Consider the following 19,760-nt stretch of genomic DNA (forward strand, 5'->3'; position numbering starts at 1 on the left):
AAAATTTAAAAACCCTCTTCAGACATTCACGCAAACACACACAAAGACTTCAACACGACAGCATTCATTACTACAATCCACCCCCACTGTCTTTGTACAGGCAGCAACAGTGGCAGACAATGTATGTATTCACTCCAGCACACTGAGTCGGGCTGTTAGGTGTAAAACGGGGTGACTCACTTAGCAGCACGCTGGAACTGATGTTACAATCCTTTGTACCATGAAAAAAAACAAAAACACAAGCCGAGCATTCATTCAGAGGCCGAACTCTGATGTCAGAGGGACAAAGAGGACAAGACGTCATCATAAACCTGCAAGTTTCACAAAAGGTTGTTGTCACCATTTCTGCGGTGATGTGGTTGATTTTCTAACCAGAAAGAGTTGAATTCAAGGTTCAGTTTGTTCAAAAGACTCTTTTCACATCATCTTCCAGCAGCTGGAGACAGTGTGGATCAACAGAGACAGACAGATTCTGGTCCCGTCTACTTAAAGGTTCGTAATCATCTACAAGAACAACTCAGGAGGCCCTCAACAAAAATGTTCATTCCAGAGTCGAATACCTATTTTGGATTTGAAGTGCAACAGGTAGGAAGGCCATTAGCGGGACGTGGCTAAAGCCTGAAACACCCTCAACTGACAATAATATCTTTACAATGGTTACACCTGTTTTGATCGATAGTTCAGGATCAGACTGAATCCTGCTTTGATCATATTCTCCACAGTGGCTGTTTCCACTCTGCCATTTACTGTGTGATGCGCTGACTTACATCCAGGAACAAAAAGACACAAGATCACCCGGCTGAGAAAGCAAACCAGAAACTGGATCACAGCCGAGTGACAGAAACCTGGTCGTAGTCCAGAACTGTCCATGACTGGAAAGCCACTGCATCGTAACAATTCCAGGTTTTCCAGGAGAAACCAGCGCAGGGTTTCCCGTAGTGAAGTATTCCCCTGGTACAGAGAGAGAGCACCTCGGCTGACATCAGGAGAAAATATGATGATCAGCTTCAGGGAAAAAGAGCAGAAGCGCTAATTCACACAGTAAAAGCCAGAGTTCAGTAACCTGTGATGTTTTTGGCACTATTCCACTGATCCACAGGCAGCAGTGACACATCACGATATGCAGCAACGCACCAACAAAAGCTGCGAGGAAGCAAACATGGACGTAAACAATGCAGGTTCCAAACGTTTCACACTGAACGTAGAGGAAACAAACACGGGATGGAGATGGAGTTAGTTTAGTCTGAATATCGTTTTAACCTCAGTGGGTCCCGCTGATCGCGTCAATGATTGATCAGTTATTTCTGAGGCGAGCACAACAAGGTAAAACAACCTGTGAAATCTGTTTACCACCTCCCCTACACACTTTCCTGGGGGAAACCCTGCAGCCCTGCTGGAAATCTGCTCATCGGGTGAAAGACATATATTATAGAAAAGAGACCCCCACCCCCTCACGCCTCCATCATGACCACAGCTTATTTCAGCAGCCATGAATACAGCCAGTGAACTGCAGGGGGACAGAGAGCCATTCACTGCCTGTAACGGGACACCAGAGAAGGAGGACGACTTCTAAAGTGACTTCACTCCACAACCGGCGCTCTGTTCTGTCTCCTTCCTCTCGTGAATCACGCGTCGCTCTGAAAGCCGGTTTTATCTTTCACTCGACGCTCAGATCTCGTGGTTTCTAATCAGCCCGAAGCCGCGTGGAGTCGAGGCTCTTTACGCAACCTAGTTTGTGACAGCTAGCATCACCATGGCAACGTGCAAATCCTGACATCATTCAATGGAAGAACTGAAGTTTGTCCACGTTGCTGTTTTTATATTTTCTTTTCGTACACTCTTAACATATTGATGTGCTTTTATTGTGTCCTCCACTCTTCTTCTACCGTTATTACTGGTTCACTTTCCATTGTCATCGTTCTATACTTTTCTAAAGAGAGTGCAGGAGTGAGCAGGACATCTTTTTTATCGGTCAGTAGATTCATTTTGCTGTTTCAGATTTTCCACGTGTCCACTCTGGTTTTAAAAGAATGACACGGGGAGACTTTGTTTTCTTTCTTTACTGTCTGACATTACTTTAACCTTTTTATGTGCATCACATATTCATAATAGTTTGTTTATCAGTGGACAAAAAAGAGCTATCCTAAAGACATGTACAATAATTCCTGCTCTTATTGATAGCCTTACTTTTGATACACTGGAAATGATTTAGTCTAGTTATGTGATTATGTACGGGTATCTCATTTAACAAGTTAACAAGTCCCCAGAGTTAACTGAGCCAGATGATGAAGAGTCTTTTGTTTTGAAATACATCCTGCATCACATTTACACTGCGTCCTTTAGCGTGTAGCCTTACTGCACCTGTGCAGATCAACCATGGGTTGAAATGGCTTCAGTCGAAGTTAAAATATTTCAGCATACCAAAATTTGTGATAAACTGAGACTAGTTTGGTGCTGATTAGAAAAACTGGTAAACTTCCTTTACCAGCCGGACCCTCACCAGACTCCCACTAAACCGACTGTGATTGTGGGAATGTATGACATCTAAGAGTCGGCAGCAGCCTGGTTGACCCTAACCCTGGTTCCAGACTTCTGAATCGTCACCCACATCTCTGACCTGGTGTTGGGCACATTAACGTTCATTTCCCTGGTTGGAAAACAACTGAGCCAACCAGAGGTTTATTGGTTTACAGCGATCATTAATGTATTAACATAAACATGCTAATGATTTATTGGAGTATAAGTCACACACTCTGTTCGGCAGCTCGCTGAAGGACTTTGTTAACTCCAGCACTGACTGATTGTCCTCCAACCTGCCAAACGCAGACCAGCTCACTGAAAGAGGGCTACGCCAGCCGGGTGAGTTTTCACATCAGCCCTGAAGAGGAACTACCCCCTCGGCCCACACACACACACACACAACTAACCCAGTTCACCATGGCAACAGACAGAGATAAAAGCTGTGGCTGCGAGGTGTCAGTGAGCAGCCTGTCAAACATGTCAAACTGTCTCCAGGTCATTAGAGACGAGACATGCACGTTAATAATTAGGAGCAGATTAAGGCTAGTCTAGTCCCATTAGTGCACCACGTAAACAATTTAAACTGATTATTTCGGATGATAAAGTCACATTTAAGCAGGTTACTCATCAATCTTTGAATGAAAGCACAAAAGTCGTAAAGCAGCGCTGGAGGATTTGACCAAAGACCAGTATTATGTTGAAATCGTCATAATAAAAGTTTTAGTTTCACATTTTTGCCACAAATATCAGGTCATATGACATCGTACAAGAGCCAAACAAAGGCTAAAGTCAGACATTGTCATCCATAAATAACTTCAAGTAAAAGGAAAGTAAAGGTCTTAATAGAGTCATTGATAGTTCAATATTCCCACTTATGACTTCCAGTGAAATCATAATATGACTTGATTATTTTATGTGATTTTTCATACATTTTCTATTTCATGGTGATGGTTAGCTCCGGTATGAAAAACTGCAGGAAACCATGCATTAATATTGAGATACTGAATTCAGCCATATCGCCCAGCCGCAGGTCCACGATGACTGACAGCTTAAAACTGTGACCATCACTTGTGTTCACCCTCTGCTGCAGCTCTGCTTTAATCCTCCCAGACCAAACTTTCTCCAGGTTTTAGGGTCAACATTTGCGTGTGGAGAGGGGTTGACGTTGCCATTAAGCTTTTAATAAGAGCGGACAGTTGGACAAAAAGGGCCAACTTTCAAGTTTTAAACGGGGAACAAAAGCAGCGTCTGCAGGGACAGATGCTCCGGTCGGAGGGTGCATGCTAATCAGTTTGTGTGGCCGGAACAAAAGAGGCCAGCTGGGCTGCACAGAGCCGGACAGACCGGCCTGCCAACCACAACCACTGCTGGAGTCCTGCTGAGGATAACATACAATATAAACACACTATGGTAAAAAAAAAAGTATATGTACATGGAGAAATATTTATAATTACCCTGTACAAAAAAAGCTAACATAAATTCAGAATACTCCACATACTTATAATAACAACTATAGAAACATTATGAATTATAGGAGTATTTTAGGATAATATACTGCATATATACACTATGATCAAAGTATAAGTACCTGGAATAGTATTTATAATTACTCTATAGTAGGTAAATAGCTAACTCCAGAATATCAGAAGTCAGTACCACACGCTCTTGATTGAATTATAGAAATATTGTAGTGTCACTTAAAGAGACAAAGAAAACATTAAACAATATACTTTACATTATAAGTCTCATTAGTGATGCTTATGGGTTTACCATAATATATTACCAAATAAAATAATAACAAATAAAATAAAAAAAGGCTAAAAACTGTTTTAAACTTTCACACATAATGTTCAGCATTAAACTCCACAACATGGACGTTAGAGGAAAAAACAAACGTTACTTGCCATTTATAACTTTTTATTAAAGATATTGAAACAGCAACAGACAATAGTTAGCTAAGGTTAGTCAACGTATATGAATTTTGGTCGGTTAAAGTAAGAAACTAAAAAACTAGCTAGTTATTAAGCGTTCATGCGGATAGAGACACATTTAAACGTTGACAAGGTTAATAAGAACAAGGAGAAACTACTTTTCAAACAACAAACTTACCAAAGTTACCGGTCGCCCTAAAGCTCTCTCATCTCCCGGATGTGTCCGTTCCGGTTACCGACGGTGTTAACGGTTTCTGGGCGGAACAACGTGTCAGCTAGTCGAATGTCTACCGGCGATTTAAGTTTTCATCAGTCGCGGACTCGTTAAAATGACCCAAAACTCAGTGAGGTCTGGTCTCTGCGCTGATATCCAGCGAACTGCGTCCGGAAACAGTCCGCAGCGTAAACGTCCGGTAAGCATTTCAAAATAAAATGCTTGCATTTCAAAATAAAATGCTTGCATTTCAAAGGCGGTTTATGCATAAAGTTTGGTGATGTCAGCAAAAATGACTAATATTAAACTGCTAAAGAAGCAGTTAATACCGTATTTAGTTATAATATATTTTTAATCTTTTATAAACATGTTGTATGTTCCTGGTATGTCTTTGGCTGTACTTGGCTGCTGCTCCTTGCCATTGGTGTGTTCCTGTGTGTTTAATGTCTGAGGTCAGACTGGAATAAGATTCATTTTTCAACCTTAGAGCTACACAGCAGAAATGTTCTGTTTCACGCCTCCTTTAACGGACTCATTAAGTCCAAGAGGTTTGGTTTAGTTTGGATTTAAGTTTAGTTTAAAAACTATATAGCATATAACACAATCTGTGTTTATAGCATTGTAGCTTACATTTGAAAGTATTTAATTGCATAACGCTTTGGCAAGCTAAACTGTTTGCTCTGTGTCCTGTTATTTGCAGCATAAGTTTACTGCAATATAACCTTGTGTACCCTTAACATCCTCATGTTGTTTTATTTACTGTCTCTCTCTCTGTCTCTCTGTCTCTCTCTCTGTCTCTCTGTCTTTGTTTGTGACTACAAACTAAGTGACAGTCTGGACTATTGAAATGGATTTAATATGATGACTTTCATGACTTTCTTTCTTCCAATCTGAGGGCAGAGTGAAAAATACACGTTTGAGATAGATATTATAAAATTAATAATAATGAACAAATGTTGTAATTTGAGATTTATCTTAAAACGTTTTGAGGTGTGTGACTTAATCCTTAATTATCACGTGACGTCACACATCCTCTGTGCACTCCTAACAAGTTGCGGAAGTGACCGCCTTCTCCTCCAACGGCCCCCTCAGTTCCCGCCTCCTCAGTTCCCGCTGTCATTCATTCAATCCGGATCGCTTTGAAACCTGCTCCGGACCTCAGGTGAGCTCCGTTTACTTTGTGTTGATCATTTTCACCCAAATGTCGTGATTTTTCTTATGGAGTTCTGAATGGTCTGTCACATTAAGTCTCACGACACGTGCTGGCGCCATTAACGTTTTCAACTTTGTCACAAACTGAAATGAGATTTGGTTTGGTGTCATCAGTTATTGTCAGATATATATGTCATTATAAAATATAGCCGAACTTTTCATTGAACTGCCAAATGGCACAAAAAGCAGCACAAATGATCACAACCCCTCAAAACTATTTTACCCGCCCGATTCAATAAAAAGTAGCCGCCAAATCTGGCGTGGAGATGTGAGACTACCGCATGAGTCACTACCGGCCCATATTACTGTGATGATGACATAAACACAGTGTGAACAGTAACGAATGAAACTTGTATCACTGTTTTAGAGACATTTACAAAGGAGGACTTTAGTTTTAATTATATAACAAACCAAGTTTCCTCTTTGAAACAGAAAAGAACTGAAGTCATGAGTCCATATTATCCTGTGTGCACTCCCTGTACCAAAGTATTATTAGCAAGATGTCATTAAATGAATGTAAACGAAATGTAAATTTTACACATCAGATCAGTTTATACAACATGACGCATTGTTACAGATTAAACCGAATATTTTAGAATAATTATACATTAGTTAGTACATCAGTATTATTAATAATAATCCAGTAAAGTAAACAATTGAATGCAGGTAAAATATTGAGCATTTCTGCACTGTGGTATTTGAGTACTGTTAACAGTTCAGCTTGTATATGTGTGGAACACAAGTTTTTATTCAGGTCAAATGATTCATTTAGGTTTTTCGTCCTGCGTGGAATAAAACCCTAACTCATTGATTGTCTGATTATTAATTCATTCATGAATATTTCCTACACAGAACGTGAGCTGGAAACACATCATTTGAGCTGTTTATTTAGACTTTGCTGCAGAAACGAAACAGGATGTGGAACGAAAAGAGCCCGAGTCCGCCTGCCGACCAGTGAGTTTGACGTCTTGTATTGAACATTTCTTGTCTGATATGTTCCTTTGACTCAGCTGAGGTCAGGAACCTGTTTTGTGTCCCCAGCGGTCAGGCTGTAGCCCTCATCATCTTCGTGCTCGGTCTGGGAACTCTGCTGCCCTGGAACTTCTTCATGACGGCCTCTCAGGTAATAATTTGTGATAACGGAGCATCATGTGTCCTAAGAAACCTTGTTTTTAAAGCACAAACTGCTCAGACTGAGGTGAAAGGGTTATTGTGGGAGTTTTTCCTGATCTGAGTCGAGCTCCTGGAGGAGGTGGGATTTGTGATATTGGATTATTCTAAAAAAAATATAAAGTTAAGTTAAAGTTATATAAAGTTTCCTCCTAACTGGTCGACACCACCAACGGTTGTTATGTTATTGAAGACAAAGATGTTGAATGATTCTTCTTCTTCTTTTCCTCTTTGTTTAAGTATTTCAACGAGCGCCTCACAGTTCACAATGTCACCTCTAACGCCACATCAGACGCTACAGCTAAAGACTACAACTATGACAGCTGGATGGCCTTGCTTTCCCAGCTGCCCCTGCTGCTGTTCACCCTGCTCAACTCTTTCCTGTATCAGTGGTACGTTAATGACTCGCTGCTGTAAACGCTGCAGCTTTACGATGATGATGATGATGATGACGACGACGATCTTCTCTCCGCAGGGTGAAGGAGCGTCTCCGCGTGGCCTTCAGCCTCATCGCCATCCTCCTCCTCTTCTCCCTCACGGCTGCTCTGGTCCAGGTCCCCGTGCAGCCGGACACCTTCTTCTCCGTCACCATGGCGACCATCTGGTTCATCAACAGTGAGTTTAAACACATGAAACCGTCTGACGTCCATCTTCATCATGTGAACCTCGCAGGAGCTGAGACCAGTTTTTTCCTCCAGTCTCAGGGGATGAAATGCAGTTGGACAAATTAACACAAATTTAAATAAAGTCTTGATTATTGGTTAATATCTGCTATTAATACCAGGGTTGCTCTTCCTCGACACGGTGTGTTTGTTGGACGTTTGAAGTTCACCCAGACAACTTAGCATATACATATACATATAAGAATACATGTGTAAGAGCCAGAATTGATCAGATCTAGATGAAACCATACAGGTAAAGTCTGAGTACTGCTGCGACCGCTGTTCTATTACTCTGCTGTACAAATAATAATGATAACCATAATTATAATGTTAAAACGTGTGTGTGTGTGTGTGTGTGTGTGTGTGTGTGTGTGCGCAGCGTTCAGTGCGGTGCTGCAGGGCAGTCTGTTCGGTGTGGTCGGTCTGTTTCCTCCTCGTTACAGCACTCTGTTCATGAGCGGTCAGGGTCTGGCCGGGATCTTCGCTGCACTCGCGATGCTGTTCTCCATCTTAAGTGAGTAACAACAGTCAGAAAATAGTGACAAATGTCCCAAAGCAAATACTCACATCTCTTTAAAAGAAGAAAAGACTTAGACGATAAATTATCAAAACATTTGCAGACTAATCGATTAATTGACTAATCGTTTCAGCTCTGAACTGATAGAGATGATGTGTCGGCCAACATTTGTTTTATTGTAATTAATTTGATCCCTTATTTTTGGTTATTAAAGACTTGGTACCAGGATATAAACCGAAAGGGACATTTTACAAACTGCAGTATGTAACGAAACACATCAAACACATCGTCACTTATTGGCCGACGTACAAGCTGACACCAGCTGACAATAGCTGCAATAAAATCAAATCAGTTCGTAGTAATAAAATCAAATACTTTATGAATTTCACAGACGTCTGAATCTGCAGATGTGAATGAGGCTGAAGTGTCTCTTCTCCTCGGCAGGTAACGCAGATAAAAGCTCGGCTGCGTTGGGATACTTCATCACTCCGTGTGTGGCCACTCTGGGGACTCTGCTGTGTTACCTGCTGCTGCCACACCTGGTGAGGAGACGACACCCACCAACACCAAATAACAGAAAGATATAATGTTTCTAGATTTCAGGGGCTCTGCAGAACCAACATTACGACCCTCTGACTGTGTTGACTCTCTTCTGCAGGAATTTGCTCGTTTTTACCTGAACAGAAGACAGTCTGATAAAAGGGAGACGACACGGGAACTCCTCAGCAGCGCAGGTCGGTTCCTACAAAGTCTCATTTAGCGACATGCTAATGTTATGTTATGTTAGCGCTGGGTTCCACCAGCTCTTCATAAATCCATCATCACTGAACAGTTTCAAACCAGTGATTCACTAAACCAGGCTGCACCATTAAAACTTCAGAAACAGCTAGAAAAGACTTCTATAATGTGTTAATTGATTACTAGGAAACATCTGTAGCACCGTCCAATCAAGAGCAATCAATTATGTAAACAGGAAGTCACTGTAGCATCACAAGCTAGCATAAATGTAGTTATTTGGGTTTTTTTTCTGTCTGCAAACATGGAGAAATATGTGTGTTTCAGAGTTCGTAACATTCATACAGTTTATGAGAGGGAAATGTCTGATTATGCTAAGCTAACTGACGTTATTTACTAATTTAGTCAAATGTTATTAGGATAACATTTCGTGATTTGAGGCATGTTGTGTTGTTTTTGTGAAATGTTGACATCATTTCTAAACAGCGTTTATCAAGTTTCAGGTGGCTCAGTTTTTAGCAAGCTAACGTTAGCTTTGTCAGTTAGCTACACAACAGTTACACCTGGCAGTGAGCGGCTGGAAATATTAGGTGACAATTAATCTCTACGTCAGAACTCGTTCATTAATTAATTAGTAATTAATGACTGAATTTGAACTCATGAGCAGCTGGTGCAGCTTCCTCCACGTCACATTATGAACTAAGTCCCTGATACATTTTAATTTCTTTCCTTTTAAAGACAAAAAAGTGTCGAACACCAACAGAAAAGAACTCGAGGCCAACGGGATGTTCATCAGTGAGCCGGAGGAGAGTCCGGAGCGCTCCTCCGTCCTGAATGTCTTCAAAAAGGTGAACGATGTCGGTTTTTTCTATTTTAAAATATTTGTCTATGTGGTTAAAAGACATGGAAAGTTTATACCAGTATACCATGAGTCTGTGCCATTCTGGTTCAGTTGATGTCCACAGTCTGTGTTCAAGGATACTAACTGTTTTTCTTTGGATCCATTTTGGTCCCATTATGATTATTTTTTATATTTTTAATTGGATTCAGGCGCGTCAACGTCACAGGAAATCAGACTGAGCGAAGAGTTTGATGATTTCAACCACTGATTCATTACTGTTAAATATTCAGTTTACAATAATAATAATAAAAAACAGCAAAGGCTCACATTTAAGACATTTTGTGGCTTTATTGTGCATATTTAAGCATAAATTAGCACAGGAAACTGTTTTATTTTGTCTGGTATTTGTTGTCTTCAACCATCTTCACATCTGTTGTCAGTTTCTACTTCCTGTTAGCATCAATAACCAACATTTTCACTTTTCACTTTAACATTTTGATACTTGTATTACATATATTTAAATGTTTTTACCATTGAAATGTTGCCTTTTACATATTTTTTCTAATCCTTACGTTTTACTCACTGCACATATTGAAAGTGTGAGTATGACAGTAATGCTGAGTCTTCCTGTGTGTCCTGCAGATCTGGCTGATGGCTGCATGTGTGACGTGTGTGTTTGCCGTCACCCTGTCGGTGTTTCCTGTGATCACAGTTCGAGTTCAGACCGTCTACACGGACAGCGCTGCCTGGAGTGAGACATCACGTTATATCAGACTTATCGTAGCTGCGAGTTTCCAAATTGTAAAAAGCGTTCACATCGGGAAACTCTTATAAATCTGACTTAAAGATTTGTAAGTGTTTGAAAACCACAAATAAATATGGACGCCTCACGTCAGCCAAAGTCCGGTGTAATTAAGCATGATGGATATAGTGTTATATTGTCAATTCACTGTGTTTTAACCTTCACTCCACCAAGTCAGACCATAGGCTGTATATAAAGATGGCCGACGCGTGATGATTGGGGGGTGGAGCCCAATCACGAGCACCACCACAGTCAGTCTCAGCTGTCTATCATGACGTCTCACCCTGTTTTTAAAGCATCACATAACTAATTAGAACCAAACTGATCAGAAAAACAAACACTTGAACAAACATCAGCGTGATAAGAACTCCCTCAAATATATTTGACGTGTACTTGCTGACATGGAGGGGGGGCGGGGCTCCTGAGCTATACTGCAGCCAGCCACCGGGGGGGGGGGGCGATCGAGACGTTTTGGACTCACTTTCAGGGACTGTCATGTCGGCCATCTTTACACACAGTCTGTGATTCAGACCTGCTCTCCGTCTCTTACAGAGAAAGTGTTCACCTGCGTTTGCTGCTTTGTCGTTTTCAACGTCATGGACTTGGTCGGCCGCGGCGCCCCGTCTCTCGTCCAATGGGTGAGTCTGCTGCCGGCTCTAAGGAGGTACTTTGCTTTTCCAATTTTTGAGTCATCTTACTAATCATTCCCAATCGACTGTGTTGATGTTTGTGCAGCCGTCGAAGGAGAGCGTTCTGTTTCCTGCCGCTGTGTTGTCTCGTCTGGTCTTCATCCCTCTGCTGATGATGTGTAACGTCCAGAACTCCAGACTCACCGTCCTCTTCAGTCACGACTTCGCCTTCGTCACCATCATGGCTCTGTTCTCCTTCTCTAACGGATACTTGGCGAGCCTCTGCATGGCCTACGCTCCACAGTGAGGAAGAGTCTCATGCGTTGTTTTACTTTGTGTGTACCGAAAGATAAAATGACAAAATGCCTCCAAAACGAATGGAAGCTTTTTTTAGATTAATGCTAACATGCGAAACATTAGCATTATTAAGTTATTAAGTACATCTAAGAGCCACGTCTGACGGTTGTTGTAGAAACATTCAACCAGTCAGAGTTTTGTATGTGGGATTAAAAATGAGGATGTCATCGCTTGTTGTTCAGACCTGGTATGACAGCTCTAATACCAGGTGTGAATGCACCTTCAGAGGTGGTCTGGTTTGGATCGCCAGGAGGAGGTTTAATAAAGTTTTATTTAAGCTTGAGACCATAAACTCATCAGTAAAATGTTTACTGAGGTCATAAATCAAGTGAGAAGTCAAGTTATTTTCTCATAGACTTCTACACAATCTCCTCTTTTTGCAGTCGCCCCCTGCTGGCCATTAGAAAGATTGCAGGTTTAAGGCACTTCAGCTCTCAGACGCGGAGGTCGGTGTGGTCATGTTGTAACTGTGTGTTTCTGCCCGTCAGGTTGGTGCGCTGTAAGGACTGCGAGACGGCCGGCTCCCTGATGACCTTCTTCCTCGTTCTGGGTCTGGCACTGGGAGCGTCATTCTCCTTCCTGCTGGGACAACTGGTTTAGACGACTGGGACGAGCAGACCACAGGAGACCACGTGATGAAATGTCAGTTTCGTCCTGTCAAGAACAAAGTCACAGCACTTTGTATTAAGACTATTATTCAGAATAGTGATATTTGTATATTAGTATAAACACAAATGAATATCTTTTGCTTGTCACAGCTTCACCTGTGATTTTATTTTCTACCATGTGACCTTTGAGTTGTTGGTCTGTAAAAAATGTCACTTTGTGAAGTAAGTATTATGATCCACTGTGTCGGACCTGATCGATGCGGCCAAAATCAACGTTTTCTTCTTCTGTGCTTTTCTTAAAGATACAGTGGTTACATCACAGCGATGTAGCACTCCCATTGGTCCATTGGGTCACACGTTGATGTATGTTATATTTTTTCATATTTTATATTACTACATACATACATCACAGTGCATGTTGATGCATTATACTGTTTTTATTAAGTTGTAATTTATCTTTTGATGCACTGAATTTGAAGTTTTTTTTGAATGGGGATGTTTTTTATATTAATTTATTTCATGTCATACTTCTTGGCGTGTTTGTTCTGCAAAGCTTCTTAATCATTTGTAAAAAAAAAAATTACATTTTTACGTTTTTATAACTAAAGACCTTCTATATTGTAAGCTTATTTATGTGTTTTTGTGTTTTTTTTTAATAAGAATTTTTTTATAAACTGAAAAGTACATTTCTCCTTGCTTTCATATTAAAATACACAAAATTGTCACTGCTGTGTGTTTTTAATAAGTCAGCTCTGTACTCTGTACTACGACATCCATTTGTAAATAGGCTTGAGGGAGATGAGTGAAAGCATCGGACAACAAGCTGAATTAGCTATTTATTGTTTCTTATATTGAAGGGAACATATTTCTCTCTTTTCTACATTCAGAGAAACTTGTTGATGTAACAGTGTGACAGTCAGCAGCTAACAGCGAGGCTTTAACCAGCTGTTATTACTGGTGCTACCACACTGTGGTCTCTTTAAATCTTTTCAGTCAGTGAAAGCAGAACGAACTCCTGTCAGAGGATTGTAATGAAAGCTTCTCTGCAAACCGACAGATGGTATAATGACACTAATGATCTGACGGCGCTGCACAGCATGCAGAAGCACATTAACACCCTGAGTCCACACGATGGAGCCTCTGCTGTCGAGCTGCTGCCTCTGCTTCCTCTTCCTCCGGCTCGGCCCTTTCCTTTGACCTCGTGTCCTCCTGCTTCCTCCCATTCTTTTACTCTTCATGGAAAATGAAAAGGAAAGTGGCGACAAAGACAATGAGGTTATTCAGAGTTTTATGAATCACCAAAGACACCAAAGATAGAGCAGTTGTAGGTGAAGCTCCGTACCTCAGCTGCAGACTCGCGAGGTGAGTGTTTTTATGTTTTTGGTTTCTTGTTTTTTTTGTTATTTGTTATATTACCGCTGAAACCAACCATGGAACTGACTTCAGATGTTCCTTAAAGGATAAATCTGGTGTTATATTCTATATTTTTCTCATTGTCAAAAAATCCCATGAAGAGACTCAAACCAGCAGTGAATGAATCTACTAACAAGTGTTGTGTGTGTATCACGGCCTGATATATCTTCTTCTTATTATTAATATTATTATTAAAACTCATCAGTGAGCCTCACTGTTGTTTCCTTCATCACCATGAACACACACACTGTAGTTTATCTTGACTCCACACACACACCGTCCTGCTGCCACAAACACTCACTAGAGCTCCACATGTGGATTCATCCGCCGCTGAAAATAGTCCCCAACAAATGCACTACTTCCTGCTGTTAGTTTGATAAAAACTACAGCGAGCAGCTGTTGGAGGGAATGACTGAGCCTTTCAAACATGAAACTATATATTTGTGAGGTGTTTTTAAAGATTGACGTCTTCAGCAGGAACCAATGGGCTGAGAGCTGAGAGCCACAGACAGGAAGTGAGACAGGACTGAGAGACAGACTGACATGTTGTTGGTTTGGGTCTTCATGTGATTTGTTGACAATAAGAAAAGTACAGAATAACAGCAGTCATATCCTTTAACAGAGAGTCAACAGCTATGCTTTGAGCTAAATGCTAACATCAGCATGCTAACATTTTCCCAATGACAATGCTAACATGCTGATGTTTACCATGTTCACAGTCTTAGTTTGGTGTTTTAGCATGCTAACATGCTTATTAGCACAAAGTCATTAGTTTTGCAGCTATTTGGTCATAAACCAAAGTATTGGTTATGTTTTAATTTTGACCTGATGATGGCGCTAGATAGACCAGTCAGTTATTACAATTCATCTTGAGGGGATTATGAATGTGTCTACAAAACCTCATGGCAATCCATCCCATAGTGTTTGAGACATTTCACTTAAAACTTGGGATCACTAATGTCTTTAGCGCTCCTTCTCTGGGGACCGTAAGTATACGTACCAAGTTTTACAGCAATCCATCCAATAGCTGTTAAGATATTGGAGTCGGGAGCAAAGTGGGGGGTCAACTGACTTCAGAGAACCTTTTAAAAACTTTTACACAATTCACTGTTGCTTTCATACAGTATTTAATGAGAAGACTATGAAAGGGCCAGGAGGTCTGTTAAAATACAGTTTGTTTTAATGTGAGTCACCCAGTTGTGAGCAGCTGTGTGACCTCTGACGTACAGGTAAATATATAGATTCTCTGTTTGCCTTTACACTCCCCATGAATCTGAATATTTGCCTTTATTAAAATTATGAGTGTGAGAAACGTGTTGTTTTTGGGGAATAAATAAAAGGTGCTGCTGAGGATTTAATATTTGGGGTTTTGCCTGCAGTTACGGCCTCACAATAAGCTCACTTGTTATTGACCTGAGAGAGAGAAAGGCATGCAGGGGCAGCTGATTATCAGAGCGGTGTGTGTGTGTGTGTGTGTGTGTGTGTGTGTGTGTGTGTGTGTGTGTGAGTGTGTGTTGGAGTGTAATGAGCCAGGTTGCAGCTCTACGTCAGCGATGACTCAGTCGACAGGAGACCTCGGAGGCAGACAAACTGGACCTGCAGCTCATTCCTCTGCTGTTTGTTTCCTTCAGATCAACATGGCAGAAACCGGCAGAGTGACAGCGCAGGGCAGGAAGGTAAGTCCACACACCTGAGCAGCAGAGATCAGAAACCACCACAGCAGACAGGAACCCCATCAGTCTGACCCACATCCCAGACTGACCTGTCAGACTTCACTTTTGTCTCTCAGCTGACCGCTTGGACTAAAAATTTGTTTTCTCTTAGTTTTGAAAGAATGTGAATCTGCTGCGTCCCAACCGGCCAAAGCTGGCCAGAATGGGACAGGGCAGCTTCCTGTCATAATTAACAAAATAAAAGCCATACGTCAATAAATGTGGCAGCGTCTTCAGAATCAGCTTTATTGGCCAAGTATGTGAACATTTAAAGGAGTTTGACTCTCAAGAACAATTAACTGGAAGATAGAAACAGGCATACAGTTCAAAACACAAAGAGAGATGAACATAAACGTAGAACTAGTATGTAGATAAGATGAAGAGGTTCTTTTTTTTTGTTTTCTGATATTTCCTGTCACTTACTTTCCACACTCACTGCGTCACAATAAGGTTCTTCCTTTTTCACCTCAAAGCTCAACAGGAGCCGTGAACCAGCTGCTTTTATTTTGAAGGTAAACCTGAACTCATTAATTAATGCCGACTTGCCGCAGCACGTGCTGGTCACAGGGCACGTGACGTCACGCGGTGAATGGTGCGCTTTGACTTCATTCAGTCTGTTGTTGTCAGTCTGTAACAGCCAATCAAACACAGAGCTTTTATTCTTTAATTCTCTGAAAGGTTCAAATTGTCTTCTTATCATTTTGTGTTGATTTGTATTATTATTATTATTATTATTATTATGTCACTAAGTGCCGCTGCAAAGTTTCGATACTTTAACTTTTATGTTTTTTATAGACAAAGAAGAAGCTCAGATAGGATCAATAGAGGGACATACTGTACTTTTTACGTCACTACATTTATTTGACACTCATAGTTACTTTTTACATTTAAAAAAAGTATGATAAGATGCAGACAGTGGTATTTCTACTTTTACTGAAGTAAAGGATCGGAGTACTTCCTGCACCCCTGATTGATGGTGAGTGGTGTCACTCACTGCAGTCAGATGTTCCTGAATCCTCATGACTCTGATGACCTCTGACCTTTCCTCTTCCACCACCACCGGGAATAAACGTCCTCTCCAGTCAAGTGATTTCAAACAATCGAAATATCCGCAGTGATTTCTGATCCTGTGAAGTTCAAATGGTTTCCTTTTGTTTCCCTTCAGAAATGGGTTTTTCCACAGAGACGCTCGACTGAGGAAAACAAACCTGACGGAGGCGCTGAGAGAAATCTGGTAACACAAACACAGACTTCACTGTGACGGGGGGAAGGCAGAAGAACTAAAGTGTTTGTCTTTGTGAAAACGAAACAACATTTGATCAACAAAGTCATATTCATCAAGTGAACGGCACATGTGGAAGTAAAGGCTTTAAGTTCATGACGTGAACATGAAGATGAATTAAAAATGTACATAACAGCACAAACATTTCAATACACAGTGTTTTTCATTTCATGGTACATGACGTTAATTCCATCCCCATCACTCAGTTTCCATTCTTTTATTTCTTTTATTTCTTTTATTTCTTTCAGTTTCGTTCATTTAGATCCAGGATCATTAATCACAGCCAGTGTCCGTCTCTCTGTGCCCCTGCAGGCGGTTCCTTTCAGAGGTCACGTCCCAGGTGGGATGCGGCCGGGGAAGAAGGTCGTGGTGGTGGCTGTGGTGGACTCCCGTCCTGACAGGTAAAAACACCTTCATGTAACGTCCCCTTCATCCATCCATCCATCCTCCTCTCCTCAGCATTAACACACGGCTTTTGCTTTATTGAACCCGCCCTTCTTCCATTTTCAGCCTTTCAAGTATTGTAGGACAGATTCGAGGTACTTTCACTTTACTTGAGTAGTTTCTTTTCATGCTACTTTCTACTTAGACTCTAGTACATCTCAGAGGGAAATATTGTACTTTTTATTTCATTACATTTTACTACTACAGCTTGAGTTACTTTACAAATTAACATATGAATATATATATATGAAATGTGATTCTCTGTTATGAATGAATTGAATTAATTATTACATTATTATAGTAAATATTACTGGAATGGGGAGAGACAGTATAGAAATAAACCCAGTCTGAACATGGCTGCTGATCACGCAATGCATGATGGTAGTCGACAGTAGCATATTTACACAAGTACTGTACTAGTTTTGAGGTACTTGTACATTACTTGAGTATTTTTTATTTATTTATGCTACTTTATATTTCTACTCTTCTACAATTCAGAGGGAAATCATTGTATAAATATTCTATTATATTATGATATATCTGATAAATGATGATGTTTTATTACAGATTAAACTACCAGGCACTTTGTGACGTAGTTGAAATGAGCTCCACCTTCACCAGCTGCAACATTAGTAATGCTTACACATTAAATGGGCCATTCTGTATGATGAGTATCTTGATACTTTAAGTATATTTTGATGCTGATATTTGTACTTTTACACTGTGGTATTACTACTTTTACTACTTACTCCTACACCTTGCTGAGAAGCCATTGTGTTACATTATGATCTCATCTGAATCCTTCATTTAAAGACTCACGGCTGGTGCTCGTCCCTCTGTTAGGTTCTACGTAGCCCTGACTTGTGGTTGTGGAACATCCAGGGAGCCTCCGCCTGATGTGGCTCTGGAGCTCTGTGTTCGATTCAGGGACCGACAAGTCCTGCGGAGAGCCTGCGTGTCTGGGTCCTGGGGGGACGCTGACAGAGCCGTCCCTTTCTTCCCCTTCATCAGAGACCAGCCGTTCAAGGTACCAGCTTCTGAATCTGCGCAGGACTCTTCAGGGTCACTGACACACAGCAGGAGTGTTTGTAGCAGGAAAATAACACATTTATGGAGCAAAACCAAGTGTCAGGTTGTGTTTTGATATCTGCTGTGTGCAGGCAGCCACAGGCAGGCTACCAGGCCCACCTGGAGCATGAAGCAGCACTAAAACCAGGAGCCAGGTCAAAAGAAGGTCACACATAAAAAGACGTGTGTTAGTATCTCAATCACACATTCTGAGGCTGTGATGTGAGCTTTTGGTTTACATCAATGGTATTTGTATTTGAAGTATGGTGAAGTATGTTGGCCTCATGTCATCCCAACAAACATAACTAACTCCCCTCCTCAGGATGCTGCTTTTGCTAGAGTTCATAGTTAACATTTAGCAACAACAACCCTCATCCCGTTAGCAGTTAGTCCTGAGCAGGTGAAACGTTCGACCTGTAAACTCACCAAACATCCACTTGTGTCTCGTCTCTCCTCCCAGATGGAGATTCACTGTGAACAAAGTCGGTTTCGTGTGTTTGTGGACGGCCAGCAGCTGTTTGACTTTCACCACAGAGTGACGTCACTCAGCGACATCGACACGTTATGGATCAAAGGCAGCGTCACCATCACGAAACTGGCTTGAAGGACTTCGCTGTTGAACACGAGCCCCTTTCGAAGACTCCGATCTCAACTGTCAGAACTCACCTTGTCTGAAGCCAGTCTGTAATCTCTCTGGACATTTTGGAACCAGATGTTTTACATGGAGAGAAATTAGTCTCAGTATTAGTGACAAATGAAATCCAGATTCACAAATATGTTTGACACTGTCCGATCCACAAACAAATACCAACCAATTTCAGCAAACTTAAAAATATTTGCATTTGTCACCAGTATTGAGACTTATTTCTCTCCATGAGACTGGATATTGATCTTAGAAGTAGCTTTTTTTATTTCCTTTTATGTTGCATGTAGCTGAGCAAAACTCAGAGTCACTCAGGAACTACTTATGAACACAACTGCCAGATTGATTAATGATTAAATGATTAAAATGCAGCACTGATTAATAATTAAATCACTGTGATTAACAGCGTTATATGACTTTCAAATGTTAACGTCACTGTATGTTGGTGCTTTTGGTCGGTTGGTGATGACTTTTTAACTTTATTTTATTATAGAACATTTTATATTCTTACATTTGGTAACTTGTAATGACATTTCCATTGTGCAAAGTGATCAGTAGGCGGAAACGCGCTGACACTTTTGGTTCATCTGTTTGGATAATTATTCCCAGAATGTCATAATAGACACAACAGTCTGTCTTTGTTATGTTAATACGGTCAGCGAATGTTCATTGACGGTTCCTGCATTATTATTTATTCAAAAAAACAAAACCCTACTTGACAAGATGTCTGGAGAACATTCCTGTAACTGCGCAGTGTTTTGACGACATTAAAGAATCACACAGGAAACAGAAACAGAGACAGATTTAGTATCAGAATGTAAACCTTAATGACAGGAAATAAACTTTACAGAAAATATTATTGAGCCACAAATGAAAACTGACAAATTAACATTACTAGAAAAAAAAAAGAGAGACTTTCTTTTTGGTATCAGGTCCAAATATTCTGAGGGGGCGGGTGATGCAGTAGGGGGACTTGGACTCCCATTCCCAGACCTTCTTC

At 40.9% G+C, this 19,760-nt stretch overlaps 2 protein-coding genes across 2 annotated transcripts; both read left to right on the forward strand.

Annotated features, from left to right (window-relative positions):
- Window positions 1-6,793: 6,793 nt before the first annotated feature.
- On the forward strand, window positions 6,794-12,190 carry LOC139292086 (equilibrative nucleoside transporter 2-like). The gene is made up of 12 exons (XM_070914245.1): window positions 6,794-6,831; window positions 6,919-7,000; window positions 7,288-7,439; window positions 7,523-7,662; window positions 8,089-8,223; window positions 8,671-8,768; window positions 8,885-8,960; window positions 9,700-9,809; window positions 10,445-10,553; window positions 11,157-11,242; window positions 11,340-11,536; window positions 12,079-12,190. Exons 1-12 carry the CDS (start codon window positions 6,794-6,796, stop codon window positions 12,188-12,190), a joined length of 1,335 nt encoding a protein of 444 aa, XP_070770346.1.
- Window positions 12,191-15,248: 3,058 nt separating this feature from the next.
- On the forward strand, window positions 15,249-18,721 carry lgalsla (lectin, galactoside-binding-like a). Its single transcript, XM_070924589.1, has 5 exons — window positions 15,249-15,287; window positions 16,489-16,557; window positions 16,918-17,006; window positions 17,893-18,076; window positions 18,578-18,721. Exons 1-5 carry the CDS (start codon window positions 15,249-15,251, stop codon window positions 18,719-18,721), a joined length of 525 nt encoding a protein of 174 aa, XP_070780690.1.
- The last annotated feature ends 1,039 nt before the right edge of the window (window positions 18,722-19,760 follow it).

Source organism: Enoplosus armatus, chromosome 2, assembly GCF_043641665.1.
Source record: "Enoplosus armatus isolate fEnoArm2 chromosome 2, fEnoArm2.hap1, whole genome shotgun sequence".
Classification (NCBI taxonomy): domain Eukaryota; kingdom Metazoa; phylum Chordata; class Actinopteri; order Centrarchiformes; family Enoplosidae; genus Enoplosus; species Enoplosus armatus.

What these genes read in the sequence shown, in the direction of transcription:
- LOC139292086 (XM_070914245.1), top strand. Translation starts at nt 6,794, where the DNA reads ATGTGGAACGAAAAGAGCCCGAGTCCGCCTGCCGACCA. An exon ending in CCGAGTCCGCCTGCCGACCA is followed by an intron (nt 6,832 to 6,918) that starts GTGAGTTTGACG and finishes TTGTGTCCCCAG; the next exon opens with CGGTCAGGCTGTAGCCCTCA. An exon ending in ACCTGCTGCTGCCACACCTG is followed by an intron (nt 8,769 to 8,884) that starts GTGAGGAGACGA and finishes TCTCTTCTGCAG; the next exon opens with GAATTTGCTCGTTTTTACCT.
- lgalsla (XM_070924589.1), top strand. Translation starts at nt 15,249, where the DNA reads ATGGCAGAAACCGGCAGAGTGACAGCGCAGGGCAGGAAG. An exon ending in TGACAGCGCAGGGCAGGAAG is followed by an intron (nt 15,288 to 16,488) that starts GTAAGTCCACAC and finishes GTTTCCCTTCAG; the next exon opens with AAATGGGTTTTTCCACAGAG. An exon ending in GTGGACTCCCGTCCTGACAG is followed by an intron (nt 17,007 to 17,892) that starts GTAAAAACACCT and finishes TCCCTCTGTTAG; the next exon opens with GTTCTACGTAGCCCTGACTT.